Genomic DNA, 26,229 nt, shown 5'->3' with positions numbered 1-26,229 from the left:
ACACACTCTCTCTCGCTCTCTCTCTCTCTCCCTCTTGCTCTCTCTTTGTCTGTGTCTCTCTTCCACTCAAAGGGAGTGGTGAGCAAGTGGAGAGTGTGCTTTTTCTGCCTGTCTGCTGTTTTCTGGCCACTCTAATGGGGGCAGGTGGCCATCAGGTGGCCAAAACAGAAACTGCCACATTTATATACCACAGCCATGAACTCAAACTCCTCCACCGTATTTTAATTCTATTTCACAATCCACTGATGATTATGGTTATAAAATGTGTTTTTACTTTTATGACTTTTCTCTTTCCTGTGTAATTATGAGGTTTCAAGGTCCCATGATTTGTCATTTGGTCAAGAGTTTGATCATTTGTTATGTCTTGTTACTGGATGCAATTGAATGCATTGTGTCATATTGAATGTTTAGCTGCATGTTCACTTGTTCACAAAGCAGCCAGTGTATCCTCGTGTCACCCCATGTTGTTGGAGGTTAGAATGAAGCCTGCCAAAATGAATCATTAAAAAGGTTAAAGATATTTTGTAGAATAAAGTTTCAGAAACAGACCCACTGTTCTCATAGAGAAAAAAAAGCACTCTGGAAATCTATTCTTTTGAGATAAATTGACATGTACTTCTGTTAAAGAAATGTCTAAAAAGTTTTCCAAACTTCCTCTAATTGGACTTGTCTTTGGTCAGGATCGATTCTAAAAGGTACCTCCTCGGAGTTCATTACCATTTGTCCCTCCAAAGTTGTTCACCTGGGTCATTGTTCCCTACCCCAAAGCCCTTCAACTATTTTGTGCAACTGCTCTGTTTGCAGACATTGAGAAAGAAGGGCCTAAATGGCTGTGACAGCCCAGACCCCGACGCAGACGACTCGGTCGGCCACAGCCCCGAGTCCGAGGACAAGTACAGGAAAATAAACGAGGACATTGATCTGATGATCAGCAGACAGAGACTGTGTGTAAGTACCTTTCATTGAACCCCGAGCCTTCCTCTCACCTTTCTTTCCTCTCTTTCCCCATTTCCCTCCCCCTGTGCTTTCTGTTGCTTCGTCCTTGTGTCCTTGTGTTCGTCGTGTGTTCCTACCACCCATCTCTCCGTCCCTTCATCTGTGTCTCCCTTTGTCTGTCTCCGTGTGGTTGTGGGACCTGGCAGGCATTAAGCAAGAAGGAGAACAAAGGCGGCGAGAGCCCGGAGCTCGAGTCTGCTCTCATCCTCACCCCACGCACTGAGGAGAAATACAAACAGATAAACGAGGAGTTTGATCACATGATTAAAACTCATAAGATACCTGTAAGTACTGGGTTGACGCTACGCCGCATCCTCAGCAGGCTAACAAAATGCTGACTGGCCAGTAACTGTTGAGCTAACCCGGCTAACCACCGTTGTTTGCCACTAGACTAAATACACAAAGTGAGAGTGAGAGTAAGACTACAGTGAGATTATACTGTATACTTACAATGAAAAAAATGACAGTTCTTAGATTTTTCCTGATTACAGTTGAGGAGCGATCCTCTAATTTGACATAACAAGCAGACATTTTTTGCTATAGTAATTGCACACTTTCTCTCATGACAAATTTTAACCTAACTGGGTTCCCACCTTGAACCCGTTACCCATAATGCCTTGCCTGGCTCCCAGGGGAGGTGTGGTCTGCATGTGCTTTTCCTTTTCCTGCACCAAAACACAGCGCTCAGTCACCCGCAACAACAAGGACAGACACTGTGGCTATGAAACATCAGACATTCACAAACTCTCAAGCATATCTCCGTGCCTCACCAAATTCAATTATCGCTCCTCCTTTCTGAAATAACTGAAGGCGAAATTTCCAGTAGGCCAACAGCATCTTTAAAAACGTCTTTGTTAGTGCATGTAGATATGTCAAGACATGTCAGCTGCTGCATTTGTATTATACAGTGTTAATTTTACTGAAGAATCAAAGCTATAGCCAGCGGCCAGAATGCCCTTCATTCAGAGAAGACCATACTGGAATGGTTATCGCTCTGGCCTCACAGAGAAAGGCATGATTCCACAGTAGATAATTCAGAGAAGAACAGTAGTGTCTAAGCCGCATGGAGCAAGGGGAGATGTGGTTAGAAGGCAAGGCAGGGGTTGGTGAGCTGGGGTGGTGTGGTGGGGTGGGTTTGGGATTGGAGCTGGGTGCGGGATGGGGGAGGGGGGGGGGGGGCAGTGGCTGGGTTGGGGTTGTGGGGGGGGGGCACTCTGCACCACCAAACAAGTGGCAGTTCGGTGTGTGGTCAGGGTGGCTGCCAAGCACTGAGCCTCTGGATTGCAGGGGACTGTTGAGGGGACTGTGGGGAGAGGCGGAGGAGGAAGATGAGTGAAAACAGGAAGGATGGCACCAGTTAAAGGACAGCTTACAGACGGGGCCCTTACACCCAGCGATAGGGTGTGTGTGTACACGCAAATGTGCACTCACAGACAGCTCCACCACTCTGAGAAAAACACGGCACAGAGAAGTCATGAGGTATAAAAACTCCAACAAGGAATGGAAGAATGATGGAAGAAATTATTCAAAGGCTTCAAAAAATAAAACAGAACCAGAGACAGCCCCTCACTGGTTATAAAAGAAAGCATCCATAGCTTTTGGCTAGCCCACTCCTGCGTAAAGTTGCAGTAAAAGTGTAACATGCAGGGGCCCATAATGAAATATGGTTAAAGAAACCGGCTTTGTACTTTGAGATAATATTTGGCCTGCAAAAGGAACATTAGCAAAAGGGAGAAAATTGAAGAAGACGAAATAGTGCTAAGGCCCATATCCCACTTCCACGTAACCCAGGCTGATGATCCTTCTGATGCGCTCCCTCCATGGCTCTGAGACACATGGCAGTAATTTAAAGCCCTATTTTCTACTTCCTAAAGCTAACATGCAGGATCAACCACTTCCAGGGCACTCCCAAGGTTAAGCCCCTCTGCCAAGTGACACAATAAACATGACAAACTAGACGCCTGGGGCCGGCAAGCTACCTCTACTCATGTTCCTGATGAGACTGCTGACTGATCTGATTCTACCACTTAAAAACACTTTGCATTAGCTCCATGTGACAGAAAAATAAATTATTCCTAATTGTATTCAGTTCTCCAGTCTTGAAGCGACTTTTGCAAGAAATACTGCTGACTTTTTTTTAGCGAGGTGAAGACAGACTGAAGTATCTTTAGCTCTTTTAGAACAGTGGGATGCCATTGGCTTTATTCCCAGTAAACCACAGCCTTCTTATTTCTTTAATGTAATATACCAGGAATGTATTTCAGGGGACATAAATGCAGTGATCAGAGCAAAAAACGTCCTCAGGTCAACCTTTTGCCTTCACGCATGTCAGGGGCAAAACCTAAGTCCTTCACACAAAGATATTAGTAGCCTTTAAAGTAACCTGCAGATGCTACATCAAGTTGGAATGACAACGTGTTGCAAGCCCATTTATCATCCTGGGAGCAATTTGAGTAACTCTGAGAGGAGTTTTCTAGTTGCACACCCTTTCGTTTTTGTTCAGTGCTCCGTTTCACCATCCATACTGTCTTATATTTTTAGTCTTTGTTCTAAGAAGTTGTTCTCCTCAACTATGCATGGTTGTCTATTGTTAGTTGTCCATTTGTGCTTTTGAACTTGGCTGTCTCAGTCTTTTCTTTTGTGTGCGATTGCTTCTGCAGAGACACTGTAGATAGTCAAAGGTTTTTAAATTCCTTTGTGTTCCTGGAGGGTTTCTGAATTGTCACGTATCTTGCTCTCTTTGCTGTGTCCATTCCTTTTACACGAAGGCCTTGTTTCAGTTTGTTTACTCACTGCAGTTGGTGGTGTCTTTCGTTTAATCAAACTTGTGTCTGTGTCTCTCTCTCTCTCTCTGCCCCCGCCCCCCCTTTCTCAGCAGGCCGTGCCCCCATCAAACTACGACATGCCCGTGTCCATTCCCGTTAGCAACCAGAACAATCTCATTTACAGCCATCCCGGTGGGTCCCTAGGCAACCACAACCTGTTGCCACTGGCGCACCATGGCCTACAGAGAAACAGCATGTCTCCCGGAGTTACACACAGACCCCCCAGTGCAGGTAACACAGGTAGGGCCTCACTTGCACTCATGCACCCATGTACACGCTGTCATCCAATCTATCTTCTCAGCTGTGTGTATCTGTCTGTAGTGCTAATAGACAAACACATCAAATGTTCAATTTATTTTATGACAGCTACCTTCATTAAAAGGCACTTAAGTCACCCCCCTCACGTATATTCTCACATTTTGCCAGCTCAGTATTTTACTCAAAGTGAGTTGATGATTTAATACGATATTAAATCCCAGCCCACAGTCTCGTTGATTTAGCGTGAGGCTCTACACATGGGACGTCTGGCCCTATGTATAGGCATTGAGTTGCTGGTGACATAAGCACATCAGGCCTGTTGGTTTGTTATTGTTGTCCATAGTCCTTTTTCTGTCCCAATGGTCTGAAGGCTGCTGCCCACACCCTTACCCTGTCATTACAACTGGATGCTAGAAGCGCCAGCATAAACTAAATATGAGTTTTGGCGCTCACAGCATCCACACCAAACCGCACACGTTCTGGACCCTCCCACTCTTCCACCTCACATGGCTTAAAAATAATAATGTGTGATTTTTCTTGGACGGCAGCATAATGTATCCACTCGCAGTGTCCAGTTGCTCAGAGTGTTAAGGTTTGAGTGGGAAGCAGTATATCCATGCACATATGATGCACTGACACACAAACACACACGCACACACACACACAATGGATTGTGATTAAATTGAGTTCGTTTCTGAAAGGTCAGCAAGGTGAGAGACAGGAGGCACAGTGGATGTAACGTGGGTGTCTATCTTCTAATGGTTTTCTCTCTTTTGCTCTCGTCTCTCTTTCATCTTTCAGGTGGCCTCATGGGTGCTGACCTCACCACTGGCGCAGGCACCAGTGCTGGTAAGAATGGCCTCCTCTTTTCACACACAGTTGTCTGCTAACATACACACACATACAGGGCACCCACTCACCCACTCGGGGCCATAAAATGCATGACTAATAGTAACCCAAACCCAAATGGAGATTTTGTCCATGATGTGTTGATGTTAGTGGTCGTGGAGTTCATCTGGGAATGTTTGCGCAGTGCTGGGGCTGTGAAACATCCTGCCTGCATTCAGCTGTAAAACGGCTAGAACAAGTGGGGGGGGGGACAGAAATAAAATTGCACTATATACTGGCGCGGTTGATTGACTGACAGGTAATCAGAGGAGATTCTGGACTTTTGAAAATACTGTTCATTTTTTTTCCGTTCCCCTGTATGACGAGCCATTTCTTTATTTCTGGATTGGTTTTGGGTGTAAATTCAAAATGACAACACCCGTGGCTCATATTTGGAGCAACTTGTTTTGCCAGACAAACTTGCTACACAGTAATTGCCATCATATGTCTGCAACCAAATTAATTCAGTGTTTAGAGTGGCTCACCATGCAATAATGATCCCATGGAGAGAGGAGCGAGCCACGTTTGAGGAACATGTGTAAGGAATCTTATGTGTTAGCTTCTGTGTGTCAATGGGTTTGTCCCTGAGGACATGTCAAGCCCAAGTTTATGGCAAAGAGACTCCCATTTAAAGGGTTAAATTTTACAGCCTTGACATACAGTGCAGAGTGTAAAAATGGAGAATGGGGGGGGGGTCAGTGGGGCACAGCTGGGCAGCCTTGTCTGGCCCCTAGGGCTCCATCACAAGGGGTCAATGCTTGGTTTCTCTGTCTGGTCACTCATCACACACACACACATACGCACACACACAACAGGACCGTTTGTTGTGGCGTGTGTTCTGTCGACGGCGTGCTGCAGAGCATGATTCAAATGTAGCCTTTGTGTCACCGCGCCGAAGGAACAGAGGCACTCTGTGAGCGCTGTGCGTCGCTCAGCAGCAGCGAAAAACACGACATTGAGAGAGAGTCATGTGGGAGCTAAAAGATTCCATTCAAAGCTCTCTTAAATCTCATCTAGGGGGAGAGAGAAAGAGTGTGTGTGGGGGGGAGGGGAGGTGGTGGTGGTGGTGGGGGGAAACCCCAGTGATGAATATCCACTGATGGTGGAAGCATGTGTGCAAAAGGAGAAACAGTGGGGGAACACAGATGGAAGTGTTCTGTGAACTTGGTCAGCCATTTTAATGATGTTCCTCTAAGTGACTCAGTGTGAGGTGGCCCAGCCACTGTGGCACCACAAGGACTGTTCTAATGTTCCTCTGCTCCTCACCGTATGTTTTGATAAGCTGATTGTACAATAGCTGTCTGGCCTGTGTATGAGTGTCTTAAGTGGCGTGGCCTAAGTGAAATGTTGGGGCTGGGCTGGGGGGGGGGGGGGCTTATGGGAAATGTGGGGGGGGGGGGGGGGGGGGGGGGTCTTTGAATGTGTGTACGTGTATGTGTTTCAGACATGCACAAAAACACAATGCCTCCTTTGTGTCTTAGATGTCATGGTTCCACTGTCTGCAAAGAGAGGAAATGACAGCTTGTAAAGCCCAACTCCCATGGGATTAGCATTACCTGGAGTCATCCCGTTGTTTGGAAGGATTCCTATATGAATCTGCCATGTCCTCAATCTGTGAAGTTATAATTCCACCGCTGATTGCCTAGCACATTTCCCCAAACAGATCTTCTGATAATTTGAATTTATTGTGAATTGTCATCTCATTGAATTGTCTCAGTTGTATATATAATTCCTTTTCTAAAAAGATTTCTATATTGTTTTTCTTTTTCCGAGCCAACAGTGATGAAGGTAACAGTGGAAACAGAGATTGGAGAGAATTCATAGTGCAAATTCTGTAGTCTCATGTAGCTGTATAATGCTATGGGGTTCATTGTGAGGTGGTGAATAGTCCATTTGAAAGGCCTGCTGATGTGGACATTCCTGACTTTGTAAATGAACATTTTCTAATAGCTCTCACTTCACAAGTTGTTTCATAAACTGACATATTTCATGAAGTTGCAATCAGAACAAAATCATTTCTAAACTTTTGAAACGGAACCAGACAAGGTCCATTTTTGTTGTTAGTTCCCTAGCAACATTGTTTTTTAATGACTTGAACTCCAAACATATCATGTACTCGTGTAGAAAATACAAACTTGAAAGTTCCCTTTCTTTACAGCATTAGCATGAAGACGTGCCACAGTACGTTTCGATCGTATCTTGAGATTTATCCTGTAAATATGACAGAAACACAGACTTTTTGTTTATCCTGTGCAAATATGCTGCATGAAACCCAGTCGTGGAGGTAAATTTCGAATCACACAAGGTCCCCAGGTAATTCCAGTACAGTGCAAACAGGGCATGTTACTGAAAGGCTGAGTCATCGTGTTATATATAATATTGTGGGAAGTGTTTTCGTGCATGTGTATGTTCGTTCATTTATATGCAGTATGTCTTCAATCTGTCAACTCCTTCGCTAGCTAGGAGAGAGCGCAAGGTGAGGAGACAGACAGAACGAGTCAAAGTCCAGCTTGTGAAAACCTCCCACCTCCATTTGTGCAATTATGTAGCTGTCATCTCCTCTACGATCAGCAACTCCGAAAGCACTGCGAGGAATTAACAAGAAACTCCCGTCACCTCTCACCTTGATCACACACCAATTATACCATCAGATGAGTTACATACAAGGTACATCTTCAGGACATCTCTGGTCAAAATCACATAGAAGCGTAAGTTAAAAAGCACACATTCAATAACTGACGACCAGTCAGGTTCAGCAGATCAAACAATGTGTGTTTCAATCTTGGCAGCACCTCACACCAACTGTGCAAGTTGTGAGCGTGAGTGTGACACCTTGGTTCAGTTGGAGAATTCAGGGTTGAATGCACATTTGGCCAAACCGCAACGGAAGAGTGTGTGTGTATGGGGGAATAGAATGGAGCGCGCCTGTTAGACCACAACAGGACATCAGAAATTTGTTCAGTAACAGTAAAATGTACATGAGTTTAACCACACCTCTCCTTTGTGTGTGTGTCTGTGTGTGTGTGTAAGAGGGAGAGAGAGAGAGGTAGAGAGAGAGAGAGAGAGAGAGAGAGAGAATGAACACTTTAGGGGGGGGGGCCTGTAAAACACATGCATCTCGAAGCGCGCTAGGCTATAACCATGGCACCGATAGAGTCAGATTGCAATCCTTCAGCTTTGACCTCAGCCGTCCCTCAACACCTCAGAAATAGCAAAAAGATGTTTATCTGAATCTCAGATCAGATGTTGTTCTCTATGTGTGAGTTTTATACAGCAGCAAAACAGTCTCCTGGCTGGGCTGTGTTTAATTTTGGTACTTCCTCTAAATGTTTGACGCCAGCCTGCGCCACAGCTCGACCGTGCGAAGTAGCATTAGATGAGGACAGTTGAAATGAAGTCTGGATATCATGTCTTCAGCTGATAATAGTAGTCAAGTCATTGTGCCGCTATTTGAATGCAACTGTCCTAAAATCAGGGTGATCAAGCTACAGAATAGAAAGATTCGAGTCACAGTTCTTGCTTCATTAGCTTAATTAGCTCGTGATTTTACTTTTGAAGTGCTTAAGAGCTGGCCTATGCCACTCATGATCATAGTCATCTAGCACATAATTGACTGGACTGTAGCCATCTCCACAGGGTGGCAATACACAGATGTCTGATTAACTGTCACCAAGATGAAACCCGTGTCATCTTGACCAAAGTGTGTATTAATGTCTCTCTATAGCGCAGTCTCTTTTTTTTATTCATCTGTACAGAAACACTGATGTACTTCCTGCTGGGTTATTTACTAAAGTGTGTGTATGTGTGCTGCATGCATGTGTTTTATGTGTGTGTGAGGTCTCATTCATCTGTCTCCACATGCACCCACTCAATCTCACAAAGGACCAGCCATGAGAATGAGAGAGCGGGAAAACTGAAGAGGCAGCTGCCTCTTTGCTAATGTGAGATTGACACTGGAACTAAGAGGGTCCAATACAAAACACACACGTGCATCCATATGCATGGCTCATACATAAGCATTCATACAGCATGTCTCATGGAGTCTCAAGTCATATTGGGCTTACGTACACTTACAGCATGACACAAAAATTATGCACATGCAGAATTGTATATAGCAAAACATACAATAACACACAAACCTAAGCCTGTTAACATCAACTTATACATTGTTCCACATAACACATGCCAGCAGAGACGCAAACACACGCACCAGCGGTCACACACACACTGTTTTTCTTGTTTTCTGTCAGACGGCCTCATTTTCTGTCACCGCTAGCGGTCGTTTACTCTTCAGATTGTTCAAATTGAGCTTTTGAGACTTTTCATTTCCAAACAACAAAAACCTCGCTCTCAAATTAAACAAAGATCAGCGAGGGAAATTGCCCAGGAAGACATCTGCGACTCATTTTCCCCTGGAGTATATGATTAGGAAATTCATTTATGTCTAACGTATAATTCCTGCCTGTCTTTCAAGTGGGAACGTCCACACAGTGCCCTGTGTTCTACCCCTTGGAAGAAGGAAGGAGAAGTAAGGGGAAAAACAGCCTGCGGGATTGGGTTAGAAACAAAGACTGTGTTGCTTGCAAGAATGCTCCACTCCGTTTTTTTTTAATGATGTTGCTAGGATTTCGCCCCACCGGTTTTTGAGGGAGAAATGGGTGCTGCACTTGGCCCTCTGTACTTAGGGGAATGCAGATCTGGTGGCAACCTCAAGGCAGGGTCTTTGTCTCGACGAACCGCACATGTGTTTAGCTCTGATGGCCAAATGATGGGTCCCATCCCTCTGTGGTCTTGCTACCCGTAATTAGATGTTTTTACACGATTCACTGGCTGTTGAGGGGCACATGCAGCCTTAACTGACAGTGACAGAGGTGGAGGGTGAGGTCCTCTCAAGTGGATGCCTTCATTGTACGACTGCCAAACAGACAGTGGTGATCATACAAGCAAAAACGGTAGTCTGTAGTCTGTTTGAGTAGCTGCTCTGCCAGCGAATACCACTTTCATGAAGCATCATTTACAAGTCTCCTCAGACTGGTGAGCTAATACAATTTCTACCACAGGAAGTGGAGATGAGACAGAAACACAGAAAATGAGCAGAAGGTGAAAATGGATTCCTGTAGTTCTTAATTAGGCTACACCATCATGGACGGCAGGATTTCCAAGATTCATTAAACTTTTGAAACAGGTTTAATAACATGTGGCTGTGCCTTTGGTTCAAATAATATTCAAGAATAGTGATATATTTAACGTCTTTCTGCCTCTTTCTCTCCAACCTTTCTTTGCTCTCTCAGGAAATGGATATGGGAACCACCGCAACTCGCCTGGTCTGCTGGTCTCTCCAGGTGGCATGAACAAGAACATGCAGGCAAAGTCTCCCCCACCCATGAACTTAGGCATGAACAATCGCAAACCTGACCTACGCGTGCTCATCCCTCCTGGCGCCAAGAACAACATGCCCTCCATCGTGAGTAATCTTTTTATCCTTCTTTTCATATCATCATTCCTCCTCTCCCCCACTCCTTTTCCCCATTGTATATCTTCCTTTCTATGGGGGGGTCTTTTGGGTTTGTTTACTGTCGTTTAATTCCTTTCATGTCCTCTCTGCTCCTTTCATCTCGTCATATCAGACTTGGGTTGATGAGGTTATGTTTGTGATAAGCGTAACTTTTGGTCTATGACATTTTTGTTGTTTTCTCATGTGCCTTGGCAGCTTCTTAAACCAACAACCGTCTATAAAAGTTCCTTTTGCCCAAGTCTGATATACTGTCAGATACGTTCCTTCTGTTTGCTTATGTTGGCGCTTACACCACAGGCCCCGACATTTCTTTCTCCCGTCTTTCCAATAAAATGTGTTAAGTTAGTATAGTTCTTAGCCTCCTCTTTTCACATTAGTTCTGTTTCCGTTGCCTCAGTCCTACAGCAGCTCCATCCCTATATCCACCAGCACTCCTTTATTCCCATTCACACTCACTAATTTGAATTTATTACCCTCCCCTTTCAATGCCGTCAGTCTGAGGATGTCGATCTGCTATTGGTAAGTCAGACTGCCATTCAAATTTAGAAATCAAAACCGCTTAAAAGGCCCTTAAGAATCTGAAACTTGAAATGATTTCTAATCAGAAAATGGTTAAGGTATTTCTCGAGAGCATAATGTGCCTTGTAGAACTGAGAGCAGTGCAGACACCTGAGTCTATCTTCTTAATTTGCATTCAATTTTTGCTATCGTTGCTCAGATTATTACCACTAGATACAGCACGTTTGAGGAAAGTGGTCCCGACTCCAGAATAACGTTCCCCTTTATTGTTGCTGAGTGTGCTGAAGCCACCAATGTCACCTCACAAGACATTTTGTGAGGGCACATAGTGCCATCCAGTGGTGTGTCAGAGTAAAAGCAGCCTGGCCTCTTCTCTGCCACAGCCCTTGTGTATCCACTCCTCCCCTCACTGGCTTTATCTTTACACCTGCATATAGAGTGTCGCGCCGTATACGTACAGCTCACAGCTTTTATTAATCAGAATGTAGAAAAGAAGGGCATCAGAAGAGAACACTTTCATTTTGCATCAAACCTCCATTATATTCTGCCATACCCTCCCCTCTGCCACAGTAAAGTGCCTCTCCCTTGCCGTCGCTACCCTGCGTTGCCGTGGAGACCGATGGTGTTACTATAGCGACAGTGGGCCCTCGGAAAGGGTGGTAAATGATAGGGTTGGCAGGGTTCAGCCGTGCCGCATGTCAAGTGATTAATTTCCCCAGAAGTTGGCATCACATTCATTCTCTCAGCATCTGTTGAGTGAAAGAAAGAAATGAAAGAAAATCACAAAAAAAAAAAAAAAAAACTTTCTTGGTTTATTGCAGTTTTTTGTTTGTTTTGTCTGGGGGTTGATATCATGTTCTCAGGCCTCTGCCATCTCTCTTTTTCTCTCTGTCTTTCTTTCCTCTGTCACAGAACCAGAGAATAAACAACTCTCAGTCTGCTCAGTCATTGGCCACCCCAGTGGTATCAGTAGCAACTCCCACTCTACCAGGACAAGGCATGGGTGGTTACCCATCTGCCATCTCTGCTTCTTATGGTACCGGTATGTACAGTCTATGTACTTTGTGCTCTTTATATATTAAATTCAAATTTTTCCATTAACACAGGACCAATCTTTGTTATTACCTTGTATATATTTGTGATAATGTAAAATATTTTCGGTCACACAATACCTGTACAATGCCCATAAACCCTGACAGCTCAAGTTTTGTTTTTGATGTTGTCCATCAGTAAAAATGATCATTTTAATCATTTCAATTATATGTGATGCTTTTGAAACTTCCTCCCCAATTTTAAGTGTTATACACCAGTCTAACAGCAGAGGGTGCTATTGTCACATCCATGGACACAGAAGCAGGATTCATCAGAGATGCGTTCTCTTTGCAACTTCACTTTGAACTTACTTGAACAACCCTATAATATACTTCCTCCTCTTCCTTTTCCTGCGTGTTTGCACACAGAGTATTCCCTGAACAGTGCAGATCTGTCCTCCCTGTCCGGCTTCAACAGTGGCAGCTCCCTTCACCTCAGCTCAATGAGTGGGTGGCAACAGCAACACCTTCAGAACATGCAGCATTCAGCCCTCGGCCAGCTAGGGTGAGTGCGCTGAACTTAATCTGAGGTTGTTGTGCTGTTGTGAAAAGCATGATGTAGCACATGAATTATCACTAGAGGTTATTTTTTTGAGACACCACACTTAGAGATCTAAGAGTCCTCCACCGTTTTCAACCTTCACTTGCAAGGTCCAGCAGAAATATGACACCTCCCTGTTTTCATGAGTACGAGTGTGTGTGTATGCGTGCTTGCATGCATGTCATGTTTGCGTGTGACAGACTGACTTTAAAATCACTTTGTTTCTTGCTCTGTAACTCTGTAACCCCTTGCGTTTCCTTTCCTTCCTACAGAAATTGCTCTAGCTCTCACTTATGTCAGGGTTCAAATCTCTCCCTGCCCTCTGCTCAAAGCCTGCACATCAAGTCCGAACCTGTTTCTCCTCCTAGAGATCGCACCAGCAGCACACCGGGGGGCTACGGTGGTGGGGTACCACCTCCCCAGAACCCCTCGTCCCGCCAGGACTCGGGACGCTCCCCTGTTGACAGCCTGAGCAGCTGTAGCAGCTCCCATGAGGGCAGCGACCGTGATGAGCACAGGAATGAGTTCCACTCACCTCTGGGACTGGCCCGGCCCGCCCTGGATGATCGCGAGAGCCCCTCCATCAAACGGGTGCGCCTGTCAGAAGGATGGGCGACATGATAGCTCTGTCCTCTCCCCCGCGGTGCCCCGAGTTGCCCTGAGCCCCCCCCGACAACGCAGCGTTACGATGCCCCCCAAATCAGCTCCCTCCTCTTCCTCCTCTCACTCGATATCACGAGTCACTCACCACCCAACCCCATGGCCTCTCTCCTTTTATCTCTTTAACGCTGAAGGAAAGAAAAAGGGACAACCCTTTTCAAAAATCTGTTTGTAATTTCTTTTCCTTTTTTTTATTTTCTTTTTTCTTTTTGCTGAGTGTGTGCGTGCTATACATATTGACATTATATAAACCAGTGGGGTGTTATAATGGGGTTTTGGGAGGGTGGGTGTTGATTGGGATGGGATCAGGGGGTATTTTTGTTGGGGAACTATGCATAAATTGTATTGTGTGTGGATAAAAAGAATCACGTATGCATATATCTTTACACGTGTGTGTATGTGTACATATATGCATATCAACAAATAAACAAAAAAAATAGTCAGGTACTCTGTTTCATAAAACGTACTTACAATTTGCCTCAGCGATATATCAGTGACTAGAGACAAAAAAAGACAGAAAAAAAAAAAAAAAACATTAACATGAGCGTGAGTGTGTCCAGTGGAAAACACCTTAGCACTTGAGTTGGACAAACAATACATGTGTACAGTGTCAGTTTCATTGCTATATACCTTCTCTGCAGTTCTCCCTTGCAAAAATGTGTGTTAACATTAGATGATGTCATGTTGCAGGTTCAACGTATTTATGTAAATAGAGGGTCAAGGGGGGAAGGGCAGGGGTCAAAAGTTGCCAGACATTACAAGATTTATTTACTCACTAAAGAAAAAGCTATTATGCAACATTTGAAGGATTGTACAGGTAAACAGGCAAATCTGATGCTAGACGTGTGGAACCTTTGATGATTTTAGCGCTCCCCTTAAACAACGGAGCCGAGCGAGGACCACCCTTTGATCTGAGAGCTACATTAGTGTAATCGACAAAAACTCTGGATCTAGTATTAACTATTCAGTATTAATAAACAAAAAAAGGAAAAATAAAAAACAATTGTACGATACACTTGCTTATATTTTCATATGAAAGGAATACAATGCAAAGCATTTTTGTGGCTTTTTGTAGTTTCTATAAGCCAGAATGTGTTTTTTGATAGCTTTGCTAATAAGAGATGGATAGTTCACCCAGAGGGGAAATGACAGGGCTTCGAGGCCCTAAGCCATGAAAAACTGAGACTGAGATCCAATGCTTTGCTGAACTGTTTTATCTTTGTAGAGGTTTGTTTTTAAACGTGTATTTCTAATTATATATAATAATGGTAATATTAAGAATCTTTTAAAAAAAAATCTGTGAAATTAACATGCTTGTGTATAGCTTTCTAATATATAAATATATATAATAATGATTTTTGTTGGTTTCTTAGTGGAGTTTCTATGTGCAGTTGCACATATTGTCTGGTTTGTTTCTTTTGAGCCCTGAACGGTGCTGTTCAGGGGTGTATTTAGTCAAACCTTAAAAACCAGCTGGAAAGCATTGCCAGGGTTTGTGTGATGGAGGAAAGGACAGGCCTGAATGCTGAAAAACAACCTGTTAGTGGAAAATGTCACAAGACTGGAACCGGGGATGACAGAAATAAACGCTGACACATGATGTACATGATTGTCACACTGATGAGGAGATATGACCGACCCTCAGTCCATGTCTAGATGCATTTTTATGCATCAGATATTTCATTCTAACCTTAATTATCTAATTTAATGTAGTTCCTCTCATAAAACCTGTTTTGGACATTATCGATTTTCTGTTCCGACTCAAATCTTCACTGCAATCATAGCTTGTGTTCAGGATGTTGAACTTTCTTTTGAATCATATTTATGTAATGAAATATAATTTTGCAAGTGCATTGTGATTAATTATCTCTAATCATTTCCGAACCTAATTCGATCCTGTGTCGTCCTGTGACTCCTCATGTTCCACTCTTCAAAACAGGGTTCCACATCATTTACCACATGTCACTGACAGTTCAGCGTCAGACACACAAGGACAAATTGATCATGCTGGTATATGGGAGAAGCACAATTGTTTATTTTAGATAAATAGCTGTTTTGATTTTCTCTTTTTTAAACAATGAAACTAGCCACATATCTCTCTGCCTCCCACTCCCGTATCTGCTGTCACTTAAGTGTTATGATATTTCTATGTGCATATTTCATGCAGGTTCACTTTGTTGTTACTGTATACAGTCTGTGTAGTCAATCAGGGGCAGAGCCTCTATAACGGTGTTCTTCTCTTTTTTTTTCTTTTTTTTTAAATTCAATACAAAAAGGTTGAGAAAAAAAAATATACATGATGTTTCAGGCAGCATAAGTGTGGAGAAACCAAAGCCAGTGGCATTTCTGTGTTGTAAACTCAACTTTTATTTTCACATTCATTTATGGTTTTTGCAAGCATTGAAACAACACAATAAAAGAATTTGCTGAAATGTACAATTGGTTTCACATTTCAATTTCAGTCAAATGTAGCTTTAGTTATGGAGCTGCACTGTCAATATACCAAACCCAGTGATTTACCTGTTTTGTTGCTCACTTGTCTCCCTGTGCATTGCATTGAAAAGTTTTTACGCTAAAATTGACTTAAGATCAACAGAATCGTTCAGGGCTGATCATGTGAACAGCATGTGTGTTGCCCACTTGATCAAAGCACATTACACACTTATTATCACTGCTAGTTGCTCATGGATTGAAAAAATGCCAACATGTCCTTATGGTTAATTAGAGTGCTGTAGTTTTCACAATAATTCTAACCAAAGACATGAAGAAAGCTGTCTTTATATATTTTTTCTTTTCTTTTCTTTTTGTGTTTGTTAAAATTGGAAGCCATTCATCATCTGTTGATCAGTTGTACTTTGTCATTATTATAACAGACTTAAATGTTGGTACCTCAAAAATTGACCCAAGCAGTACCTCAGCTCATGTTTTGATAAGTCACTTGCAGTGCAAAGGGGAGACCATACAACTGTACAGCCATGTGTAGTAACATACCGTTGCTGAAGGTCCCAATATTCACATGGGATTCTTTGTTGCTCCACCGTGTTTGTGGTTTATTTAAGTTGTATTCAAAAGCTGAAAAGGATTTTTTTTTTTCTAAAAAAAGAGTAATATGTTAAAATGCTTAAAAAGTCAGTCTGTAGTTTCAATGTAGCTTGTATAAACCTGAAAATGGGGGAGGTTTGGAACTAATGTTTTCTGGAACACAAGAGCGGCTTTCAGCGGCATAAGCTGGCCTTTGTCGCCACTTAAGACTAAGATGGTATTAAATTAAATCCACATCTCTGTAATTCAAGGGACTTGATTCAGCTGTATGTAGTGAAAACGTATGGGGATGAAATAAAAGTCTCCTCTGCTGGAGGGAAAGGCTATTTGTATTTTGCAGAGATTTCAGTAAAGTTACTGGCTTTCTTAGTTATCCTGATGTGACTTGGTGTGATTTCATTGTGTTTGACTTGTTTCTGCATGCATCCCACTAAACACAGTGGTTACGTTCATACTGTGCAGACTCAAAAAAAAAGAAGAAGAAGAAGACATATAAACATGAAATCATGAGTGGAAGTCATGGTGCAATAGCAGCTTCACTTCAACACAATATAAATTGCATGACATTAAAATAATGACAATCATTTTCTCATTTGCTTCTTTCCATTTTACATTAAAACAAATCTGACATTTTAACATAAATATTCATGCAAAAGGCATTTATTTGACATTTAAAGCCAAGGTTTATCTCACTTAAAATTACAGTGGCATCATCTTTCTCTGTGATACATTATGGTACAGATAGTGAACATGGATCTTCAAGTCAAAGTGAAAAACGTGTTCACAAAAAAAAAGAAAAAAAAAAATCAAAACACATTGATCCGCTCCAACAAATCAGAGAGATGTGAACTATACTCCCAGCACACACACACGCACGCACGCACGCACCCACGCACACAAATGATCTATGGGCCTACTCCAGGACTGTGCCATTCTTTCTTTAATAAAAGAAAAAGAAGAGAAAGAAAGACAGGAACAAAGGAAGAGTTCATTCACTAAAATCCGTCATTTTCGTTCCTGTTTTTCTGGTTTCCTTGTAACAGTCGTGGGAATGTCTGGCGCAAAGAAACTGGACCACAGCTTTGTTATAACTACAACAACTGTGGATTAAATTACAGTGGCAGTGGATGACGAATGTCTGGCTTCTGGAAAATACAATGATCAGTAGCAGAAGTTACACATTTATTGCGGGATGACGGTGTGGTCCCAATACGTCGCCAACAAGCAAACACTGATTATAAAAATTAGACACACCCCCAGCTGAGGTTCTGATGTAGGCCTTTGTTTCTCCTGTCCTTCCTACATACCTACTGGCCTACATGGCATTTTATTTACCTAAATATCATCAGGCGTTTCATTTGACTGAGTAGCTTTGTGGATAAAGATAAAAACTAAAACAACTAAAAATAGTCCGATTAAATAAATATATAAATAATTGAAATTCGATCCGAGCCCTTTTTCGTTTCCCCACGGTTCCTAACGCAACTTATCTGTTTATATAGGCTATTATCTATGATTTTTAAGAGATGTTTTCTTTTTTTTCGTTAGAGTTTTGCAATTTTGAAATATCAGGTTGATGTGTCACTGAAAGGTGCTTTTCAAGTCAAAGCTTTCTCCTGTTGGACCTTTACTCTGGAGAAAACAAACCGAGCTTGAAGTGAAGACACGTTCAAGTGTTTCATCGTTTCAGTTTCGCAACACATGTAGAAACTCAGGCAGCCATATGTCTTCTTTAATTTCATCATGATAAAAAAAAAAAAGTGCAACACAGCAGGCTGCTGTAAATGTAGGTCTAAGATGAAGCACATTTCTATTTAATTTTAGACTATTAAATTGTGATTTATATTTGAGATTTTCTATCTAAAATATATATAAATATATGGGCTATAGTTTTATAGGTTGGAGTCGTGTTTTTATTTTGTAAAAAGTTAAAAAACAGAAATAAGACAAAAAAACTCAATAAATGTCATAAATTTGTGTTATAAAGTTACACATTTTAAACAGTGTTTTATTTGATCTCACAACTAATGTAACTACAAAAGAAAAAAAACACACCTGTATCATTTTAAACTGCGTCCACAAAGACAACGAAATCCTAATTCACACTATGAGCCTTAAATTACAACAGACTCCAATCGAGCATTTTATTGCAGTCTATTTTATTATAACATTACTGTAAATGTGTCTTTTATTGGCAAGGATTTCTGCAAAAGTCAGACAGAATCTGTGAACAGCGAGTTTTCGGTTGTAGTATTTTTTATCTGGATCCCATTCCTGCAGGGAGTTATATTTGAATTCCTCTAAAATGTCTTCTTCGCAGGTTTTAATTAGGCCGCACTCCATGAAGTTTCTCTATTGCTTCATTACATTAAGCCTGAAACCTTTTTTTGTGAATTTGAAGGGTTAATTCCAGTAGCCTGCGGTGAAGCAAGCCCATAAAGTCACCGTAGACACAATGTCATTTATTATCAGTCAGAAATAATCTATTGTGGCAACAGTTCTCAGTTTCTCAAAAGGTCAGACTGACGCAAAACACGTCACCGATTGAACTGGCAGACAGGTTGCTTAAATCGGATCCATCTCTTGTTAAAAAAGATAAAGATAGGAGACCAATAAAAAAAAGAGTAAAGTCAAAAATATGTGAGTAGGCTATATATGAAAGAACAAGCACAGTAATGTCTCGAATAAAAAAATCAAAACAGCACATTTAAATGTACTAATAGTAAATCAAAAAATAAGTAGATAAAAAGCCACTTCAGAAACATAAGCGTTAACGGGAGTAGCCTTTCGTTAATATGTCTAGCTTCCAATCCAGTTGAATTTTTACATTTGTAGCATCTGTAGACGTCAAGTCAAGTGAAACATCCCGTGGGAATTGAAGTTTTGCTTATCCTAACTGTATTTCAAAATGGCGCATGTGCCTATCATTTTAAAACATTTGAGTCTGGATGGCTGAAGTTTGGATGAGGCGATGGGGGCGAGGAGGTGTATACATGAACTTCACTGATTGTGGAGGCTGCCCCCCCCCCCAATCATCCACCTTCTCCAAAATCACCACTAGATGTCACCATTTAGTCGTCTAGTCGATACTCTCCCATAACCTTCATCATTCTCATCCTCATCCTCTGTGTCCAAAGCTATTCGTGTAGCTCGACCAGAACCTAAATAAGCCCATGTGCTCCTCCAAGTGTCTCACCAACATTTTTTTTTTCTAAGGTGTGGGTAAGTGCAAGATAAACATCCAGAACCCACAGGCGCAATAAGCAGGTTACGATCATCTTTAAATCTAAACATTCAAGAGTCCGTTTTAAAATTATTACTATAGTAGAAGTATGAAAGTCAAAAAACATAGATATCATACATCACATCAATAATATCATAATAATAATAATAATACCACACATAGCTATTGTGGATTCTTACAGTATTGTTTTTTGTCATGTAAACTGAAAGGGAGAAAATGTTTCATTCGTGCACAGTGCAGGAGGCATCTCGCACCTCTTTATAAGTGAAGGTATGCAACTGAAAACTAGCTTGGCTGGTTCTTTGTTTCATTACACCAGTTTCAAAATACCAGTGTCAGTCAAGACTCGTCTGTTCCTATTACAAGCTGCATCATCGGCTGCTGCATGGATTAAAACTGGAACAATACATGTTCTAATATATGATTATTTGGCTCACCGGTGCTTCTGAAAAGAGAATTAGGGCCTATACTTATTTTTGCTCGCCTCGTTGTAAAATAATTTCATTAAATCACATCATGTCTTCAAAATTTCAATAAAGGCCCAATTAAAAAGTGTTTTATTTGGTTTGTTCCTGTTTTCAGCCTCACCATCTCATCTTTTTTTTTTTTTTCGTAATCTGTAAAACTGTTGTTTTTCCTCTGCTGGAACACGCGGCCTGACGCTGTATATTCACAAAACCCCATTATATTAAATTCAAATTGAAGTTATTGTATCTACAGGAACAGAGGGTAATCCGCTGTCCATGAAGGTTTCTCTCCTATACTTGATTCAAATGAGGATCACTCAGCAGCGGACTGCTGTCCCTTCTGGACCTGTACAGTTTATGTATGCAGAGATTTTAAATAAATAAATAAAAGGCGAGTAAAGACATTGTGATTTACCCTGCTAAGCCTGACGGTCCACCGTTCCAAGAGAGAGGTGTTGTTAACGAATTGCTCAATCTTGATTCTTTCTTCTTTTTTTTTTAGAGTTAAGATTACACCCACCAGTCGAAAGAATAATAGGTTACACTGGTTTCTGTTAATCATCTAAAAACACCCTTAAAAAAACAAACAAACACGCAATATTTCCCTTTCTAAACTCATCTCGCATCATCAGTCATTTAAAACAAAACCAAAAAAACTATAGATCTTATTGGGAGAATGATTGTTTGATTTTGTCTATGGCAAAAATGTGAAACACTAAACACCCCTGACGCTAGAAGATGTGCTGTCTTTATTTTTGAAGATATGTACAGTAGGGTCCTTAATATTTTAGGAGATGGGAAGAAAAAAAGTGGCCAGTACAACATGAGGATGGTCAGTGGAGTATTAAAGCGCCTATAGGGAGCAAGATATAACATTATGTGAGGTAATATCCTAATATTTTACAGCAAGCAATAAGTAAATATGACTTTCTTTTTTTTTTAGCTTGGGGAGCCCAGCATACTGTAGGTGGGGTAACGGACTCCTGTGGCTTTGAATATCTTTACGTGAGCCAGCCTGACCACTGGTGTTGAGCCACGAGCAGTTTAAGAGCAAGGTTCAATGACGAAGGGAGTAGCCTGTGGGGACTGCAACTGCTTTGGCTGCTGGCAGAAAGTTTGCCCCTCCTGGAAAAAAAAAAACGTCCCACCAACTTCATGGAGTGGTCGCACTTAACCAAACCAGCCGAGTAAGAGCAGCAGCATGATTTGGATTGTGTTTATTGGAGGTAAGTTGAAAGGCTTGATTTAGGACAGACGATATCACAAAGATGCGGCAAGTGCAGTCTTGTACAAAAAAAAGGAGATAAAATGTAGTAGAGATGCTCAAATGGAAATGCCTGTCTTCCATTTTATATCATGCAATATCAGAGATAGATATTTCTCTATAGGCGCACTGTACTTGCAGGCGCGCGCTCGTCCCTGGCACCACTGCGCGCGTGCACGGACATCGAAGAGACAGCCGGAGCAATTGTTGCCTAAATGTCAGCGCTGCGTCACTGGATTTCTTACAAACTGGGCAGGAGACTTTTCTTTCTTTTTTTTTTTTTCTTTTTTTTTTTGGTTATTAGTTTTCGCACAGACCGTGTCATTGTGTTGTTATGAACCATACGCCTCGATCTCAAAGTGTCACCTCCTCAGTGTTACCTCTGAATCTCCTCTATTGTTTGCCCAACCACAGAGCTCTTTGTTCATGCATGCTGTATATGAGTATTCAAAGGCTATCGACGATTGACATCATTCAGATTGAAGGAAATCCTAATGATTATGCCGATACTGTAGTCAGTATCATATTAGACTACGATTTGAATATGGAGGGTGAAATTTTAGGTAATAAATGTCATCGCTACAACAGACTGAACAAGGGCTTCGCGTCTATCTAGACGCAAAGTCATGCAAAACATAACGTCGAAATAAACACTATAAGCGAGAAGTGTGTAATGCAAATCTGTCCACTGAATATGCATCAATATTAAAAATAATACGCACACCAGAGCCAACGGCGTCGGAGAATTGAGAATGGCGGAGCGGGTCGTCTCATTACGCATGGGCGGTTTTCCACGCAGGAGCCACGGTTCCCCATCTCTTCATGTCTCCCCTTCTGTCCCGTTCACGTTAACGAAGCCTCTTGGAGGAGGAAAAAAACAACAACAAACAAACAAACAAAGGCTATGTCGGCGTTCAAAACGGCAATCAAACACCCAAGAACTGGCTGGGGGGAAAATTACTCCGACTGCGGCCGGGAGGACTATGTAGTAAGCGGGATTTGCATATTTTGATGCGCTAATTGCCTTGATGTATTTAAATATGGCTGCACGTAGCTGATATGCTTGTCTACGTCATTGAACGTGCCCTCGCTGTTAAACTAAAACGTGAATCCGGTTGAATGTAATGGATACGCCTGCAATTAGGCAAGAGGGGGTGGAGGGGTGGTGGAGGGGTGGTGGTAATGTGAGAGAGGTTGCGTTTGCTGTCTTTGAAGTCACGTGGTGATTTTGTGACATTTGTCTTTTCTTTTCTTTTCTTGTCTTTTTTTTTTTTTTGAGAGAAAAAATCACTCATTGGGAGGAAAAAGAAAATCTCTGAAAATTGTGACCGGTGGAAACAGCAGAGCAGGTAGACTGACGCTTCTGCGCCAAAGACAGAGAGAAAGTGGTTGTTCTTGCTGAGTAAAGCGCTCCATCTCGTTTTAGCAGAAGAAAAGTCGAGCAGCGTAACATATTCACGAAAAAAAAAGTATGTCATCACCAACAGAATTAGCTTAAGACACAGGCTACTTTTAGGCTACTGACAAGTAGGTCACCTCAACTTTTTTTGTGTGAAAATTTCCTCTCATCTTTCTTTTCCCTTCTCTCTCCTTCTCTCTCTCATAGGCTGTTGTGTGTGTGTGTGTGTGTGTGTGTGTGTGTGTGTGTGTGTGCGCGCGCGCGCGCGCGTCCAGTTTGGGAGGGGGCACGAGTCTTATAAGATTACCTCTTATTAGGCTATACTGGGAGCAAGGTGAATTCATAAATCTATAGGCCTATACTGTACACACAGATCCAATCCAAAACATTTTGAGTGAAGTTTAACGTGCTGTGTGTGTGTGTGTGTGTGTGTGTGTGTGTGTGTGTGTGTGTGTGTGTATGTGTTTTCTTTTCTTGATTTTTTTTTATCATTGACCTCATTCTGGACTTAGTTTGGGAATTGCATGTAGCAAATCATTTCCCCCTCTGTCTGGAAACCGGTAAATGCGTTCCGTTTGTCAAAACGTGTTAGCGAAGCGCCTGCAGCAAATTCATTACCACCCAACTGCGAGGCTCACTTCGTAACCTGGTCAGGGGGGGAAAAAAAAAAAAAAGGAGGCAGAGGTCCAAGCCAAACCGCGAACAATGCTGCTTCAGTTCGTGCGTGCAACAAAAGAACCGAGGGAACTTGTTTGAATTTCAGAGCACGTCCTCTCCTCACACAGAAGGATGGACTTTACATCCCCTCCTACCCCGCTCCCACCCATGCACCCCTCCCGCCTCCTACCTCCTCCCTCAACATCAATCCATCATCATTCACCCCCTCCCTCCTCATCCACCCCAACCACCAAACGAAGGGGGTGGTAAGAAAACTTGCACACTGAGAGCTCAACCTGTGCATGCACTTTTCTATTTGGTGCTTAGACGTTATGGGAAAGTTGTCTCTCTCCCTGCATCTCTCTCCCTCTCCCCGTCCCCTCCCTCCTTCTCCTTCTCTTCGTCTATCATGTGCCTGGGATATGCTCATGCTTTGCACAGAGCAGCTGTAGCACGCCTTATGCAGGCTACTGAGTGTTAGCGGCAGTTTTAAAGTGATGGCCCCCCCACCAAATAATACGGCTGGGATATTTGAGGGGGAACATATACCATGTCACGGTGCACACGGACCTGAGTGACCGCCGCTTGTTCTTCTCCTGCCTGGGACGCTTTCTGATCGATTGCAGTGGTTTGACTCACCTTTAGGAAGTAAGTGCAACTTTTTTTATGTGTGTGTGCCTGCTTTAATGGGCTGCGTATTGAGGCAATCGGCGTGCGTAAAGATCTCCCTGTGCTTAAGAGTTAAATGTGGAGATATCGATAACAAATGGATGGTAGCATATGCGTGTTGTTTTGTTAAAAGCTGGTGTGGACTGATGGTTCGTGGAGAGATAACACGTATATAGAAGGAAATGTGAAGTTTTTGAGCGTGAATGTTTCTTCACACACTTTGGAATCAGGGCGCAATGATTAGACCCTTTTGGCACCTTTTACAACTGGCCGGTAACTTCATTGAAATTTCGCATAAGTCCTGGTGATATATTTTAATAAAGGACACTTGAATTTTTTACACTTTATAGCCGGTTTCACTAAATATTCTGCCTTCTGCAATTAGCTCCACTTAATAGTTTATTCGTCAGCATCAACGAGCATCTTGTTAAAACAGGCGTTGACTGAAATTATTATTAGCTATTATTATTATTATTATTAGGCCTATTTGAGGCACATTTCAATACCAGCGAAGACACTGTCTGAATGAGTTTGTGTTAACTAGGTGCAGTGTGAGAAGTGTGTTTTCGGGAGCGAGGTGTTGGGGGGTAATTTCAGAGAAATTAAAAAAAAAAAAAAAAAAAAAGGACTGCAAATCACACAAAAAGGATATTTTGTGTTGATTTTCCTACAGTAAATGGGTTTAACTGCTGTGCTGCAACATGACTAAAAAGTGAACTTTTACATCGAATGAATAACGTCACCAAAATCGTCACACGATGTCTTGAAAACAAAGCGTTCATTCTGGTGTTTATTTATGCGTTATTACGCACGGAGTGCGGTGTTCCAATAAATGCGAAGGGAATTGTGCCCTTCTGATATGTTTTGGCTTCTCAGCACTGTATCATTAACCTTCACGGAAACGCAGCTTATTATATTTTCAAGAGGATCAGCAGGTTGTAAGTTTAAAAAAAATGGTGTGATGTAATTAAAGCATGGCCTCTGTGTGGGAGGCCTATTCTGAAGCCTCCTAATGAAGTGTGCTTTATAATGTTGATCTTAACGATATCAAGCTGGCCTTATAGTTTACCATTCATCTGATCCACATCAGGGAAGGGGGGGGGGGTGTGAATCAGGATGTTTGTGGATGTGTGAATATTTGGCGATGCATTACAAGAAGTAAAGATAGGCGTGCGCAAATTGCTGAATTCTGAGCATTTCCCATGGGTCGGCCTACAAGTCACATTTGGACAAAATCCAGGCAGCTAGCTTGTGTCATGTTTTGCGGAGGGGAATGTGTTAGAATGCAATAGCTGCGACTGTGAGCGTTTAAGGGGGAGAAAAGAACTGATGTTTATAGTAATCCCTTATTGAAATGCACAGGCCTTGTGACTCACATTTGCTCATTAAAACACCTCTGCTTTGCCCCTCCCACCGACGAAGGAAGAGTAAACTTGAGAGCCAGATTTAAAACTCTAGGAAGTGAATGGGACACCTGAAAAAAAAAAAAAAAAGCTGACGATGCCATTGATAAATAAGACGGTCTTATATGTCACCACCTGAGATAGTTCACTTTTCCTGTCGTACACTCAGGCACACCCCCCCCACCACCACACCCCACCCCACACCCCCACCGCACACACACAGCACACACACACACACACACACAAGCTCTGCTCACATGTAGACACGAATGAATTAAGTCAATCACTGTCAGAGGCTAACTTTTTTTCCTCCTCAATGGGGGAGTGTTTTATGGTCGGAGCAGAATTAAAGTTGTGCACAAACGTACCACAAAACTGACTCGGTTAACCTGCAGTTGTATGCTCCTGCGCATGATCCATCACATGTTACACTGCCTGTTATTGTTGACTCAGTTACAAAGATCTTCTATATATTGACCCATTTGTGCTGAGCTGTCGCATAACTACTTACGTTTCTGTGGAAAAAGTGAGCGGGGTTGAGACACGAAGCCAACACGGTGCAGCAGCTTGCATGGGCTTTATATTTCGCGTTAGGCGACATCGCCAGCCTACCTGAATACCATTGTAGTCTACGCTTCGGATGCGACGATGACAAAAAAAAACCCAAAAAAACACACACACACACACACACAGAGAGAGAGAGAGAGAGAGAGAGAGAGGAGCGCGCGATGCCAGTCAGGATTTCGACGCAAAACCGACTACGTGAGAGCAATTTAACACCTACAGTGGTG

The 26,229-nt window shown here is 42.3% G+C and overlaps 1 protein-coding gene and 1 long non-coding RNA gene across 9 annotated transcripts in view; both read left to right on the top strand.

The window, feature by feature from the left end:
• The window catches only part of mef2c (myocyte enhancer factor 2C), a 61,315-nt gene extending 47,489 nt beyond the window's left edge, over positions 1-13,826 (top strand). Inside the window, exons 4-11 of one of the 8 annotated variants that reach the window (XM_022751548.1) lie at positions 805-948; positions 1,143-1,280; positions 3,875-4,061; positions 4,881-4,928; positions 10,259-10,431; positions 11,914-12,043; positions 12,462-12,597; positions 12,906-13,826. In XM_022751548.1, coding sequence (XP_022607269.1) covers positions 805-948; positions 1,143-1,280; positions 3,875-4,061; positions 4,881-4,928; positions 10,259-10,431; positions 11,914-12,043; positions 12,462-12,597; positions 12,906-13,254 — 1,305 coding nt within the window. In that variant the 3' untranslated portion in view covers positions 13,255-13,826. Of the gene's footprint in view, positions 1-804; positions 949-1,142; positions 1,281-3,871; positions 4,062-4,880; positions 4,929-10,258; positions 10,432-11,913; positions 12,044-12,461; positions 12,598-12,905 lie in introns of all 8 variants that reach the window. The other 7 variants (XM_022751555.1, XM_022751539.1, XM_022751588.1 and 4 more) reach the window with 7 other exon arrangements.
• Positions 13,827-23,691: 9,865 nt separating this feature from the next.
• The window catches only part of LOC111231356, a 40,348-nt gene continuing 37,810 nt past the window's right edge, over positions 23,692-26,229 (top strand). The window contains exon 1 of the long non-coding RNA XR_002665496.1: positions 23,692-24,014. This is a non-coding gene — a long non-coding RNA (uncharacterized LOC111231356). The remainder of the gene's footprint in view (positions 24,015-26,229) is intronic.

Source organism: Seriola dumerili, unplaced genomic scaffold, assembly GCF_002260705.1.
Source record: "Seriola dumerili isolate Sdu_G_001 unplaced genomic scaffold, Sdu_1.0 BDQW01000017.1, whole genome shotgun sequence".
In the NCBI taxonomy this organism is placed as follows: Eukaryota; Metazoa; Chordata; class Actinopteri; order Carangiformes; family Carangidae; genus Seriola; species Seriola dumerili.
This window is presented reverse-complemented; position numbering and strand designations above follow the sequence as displayed.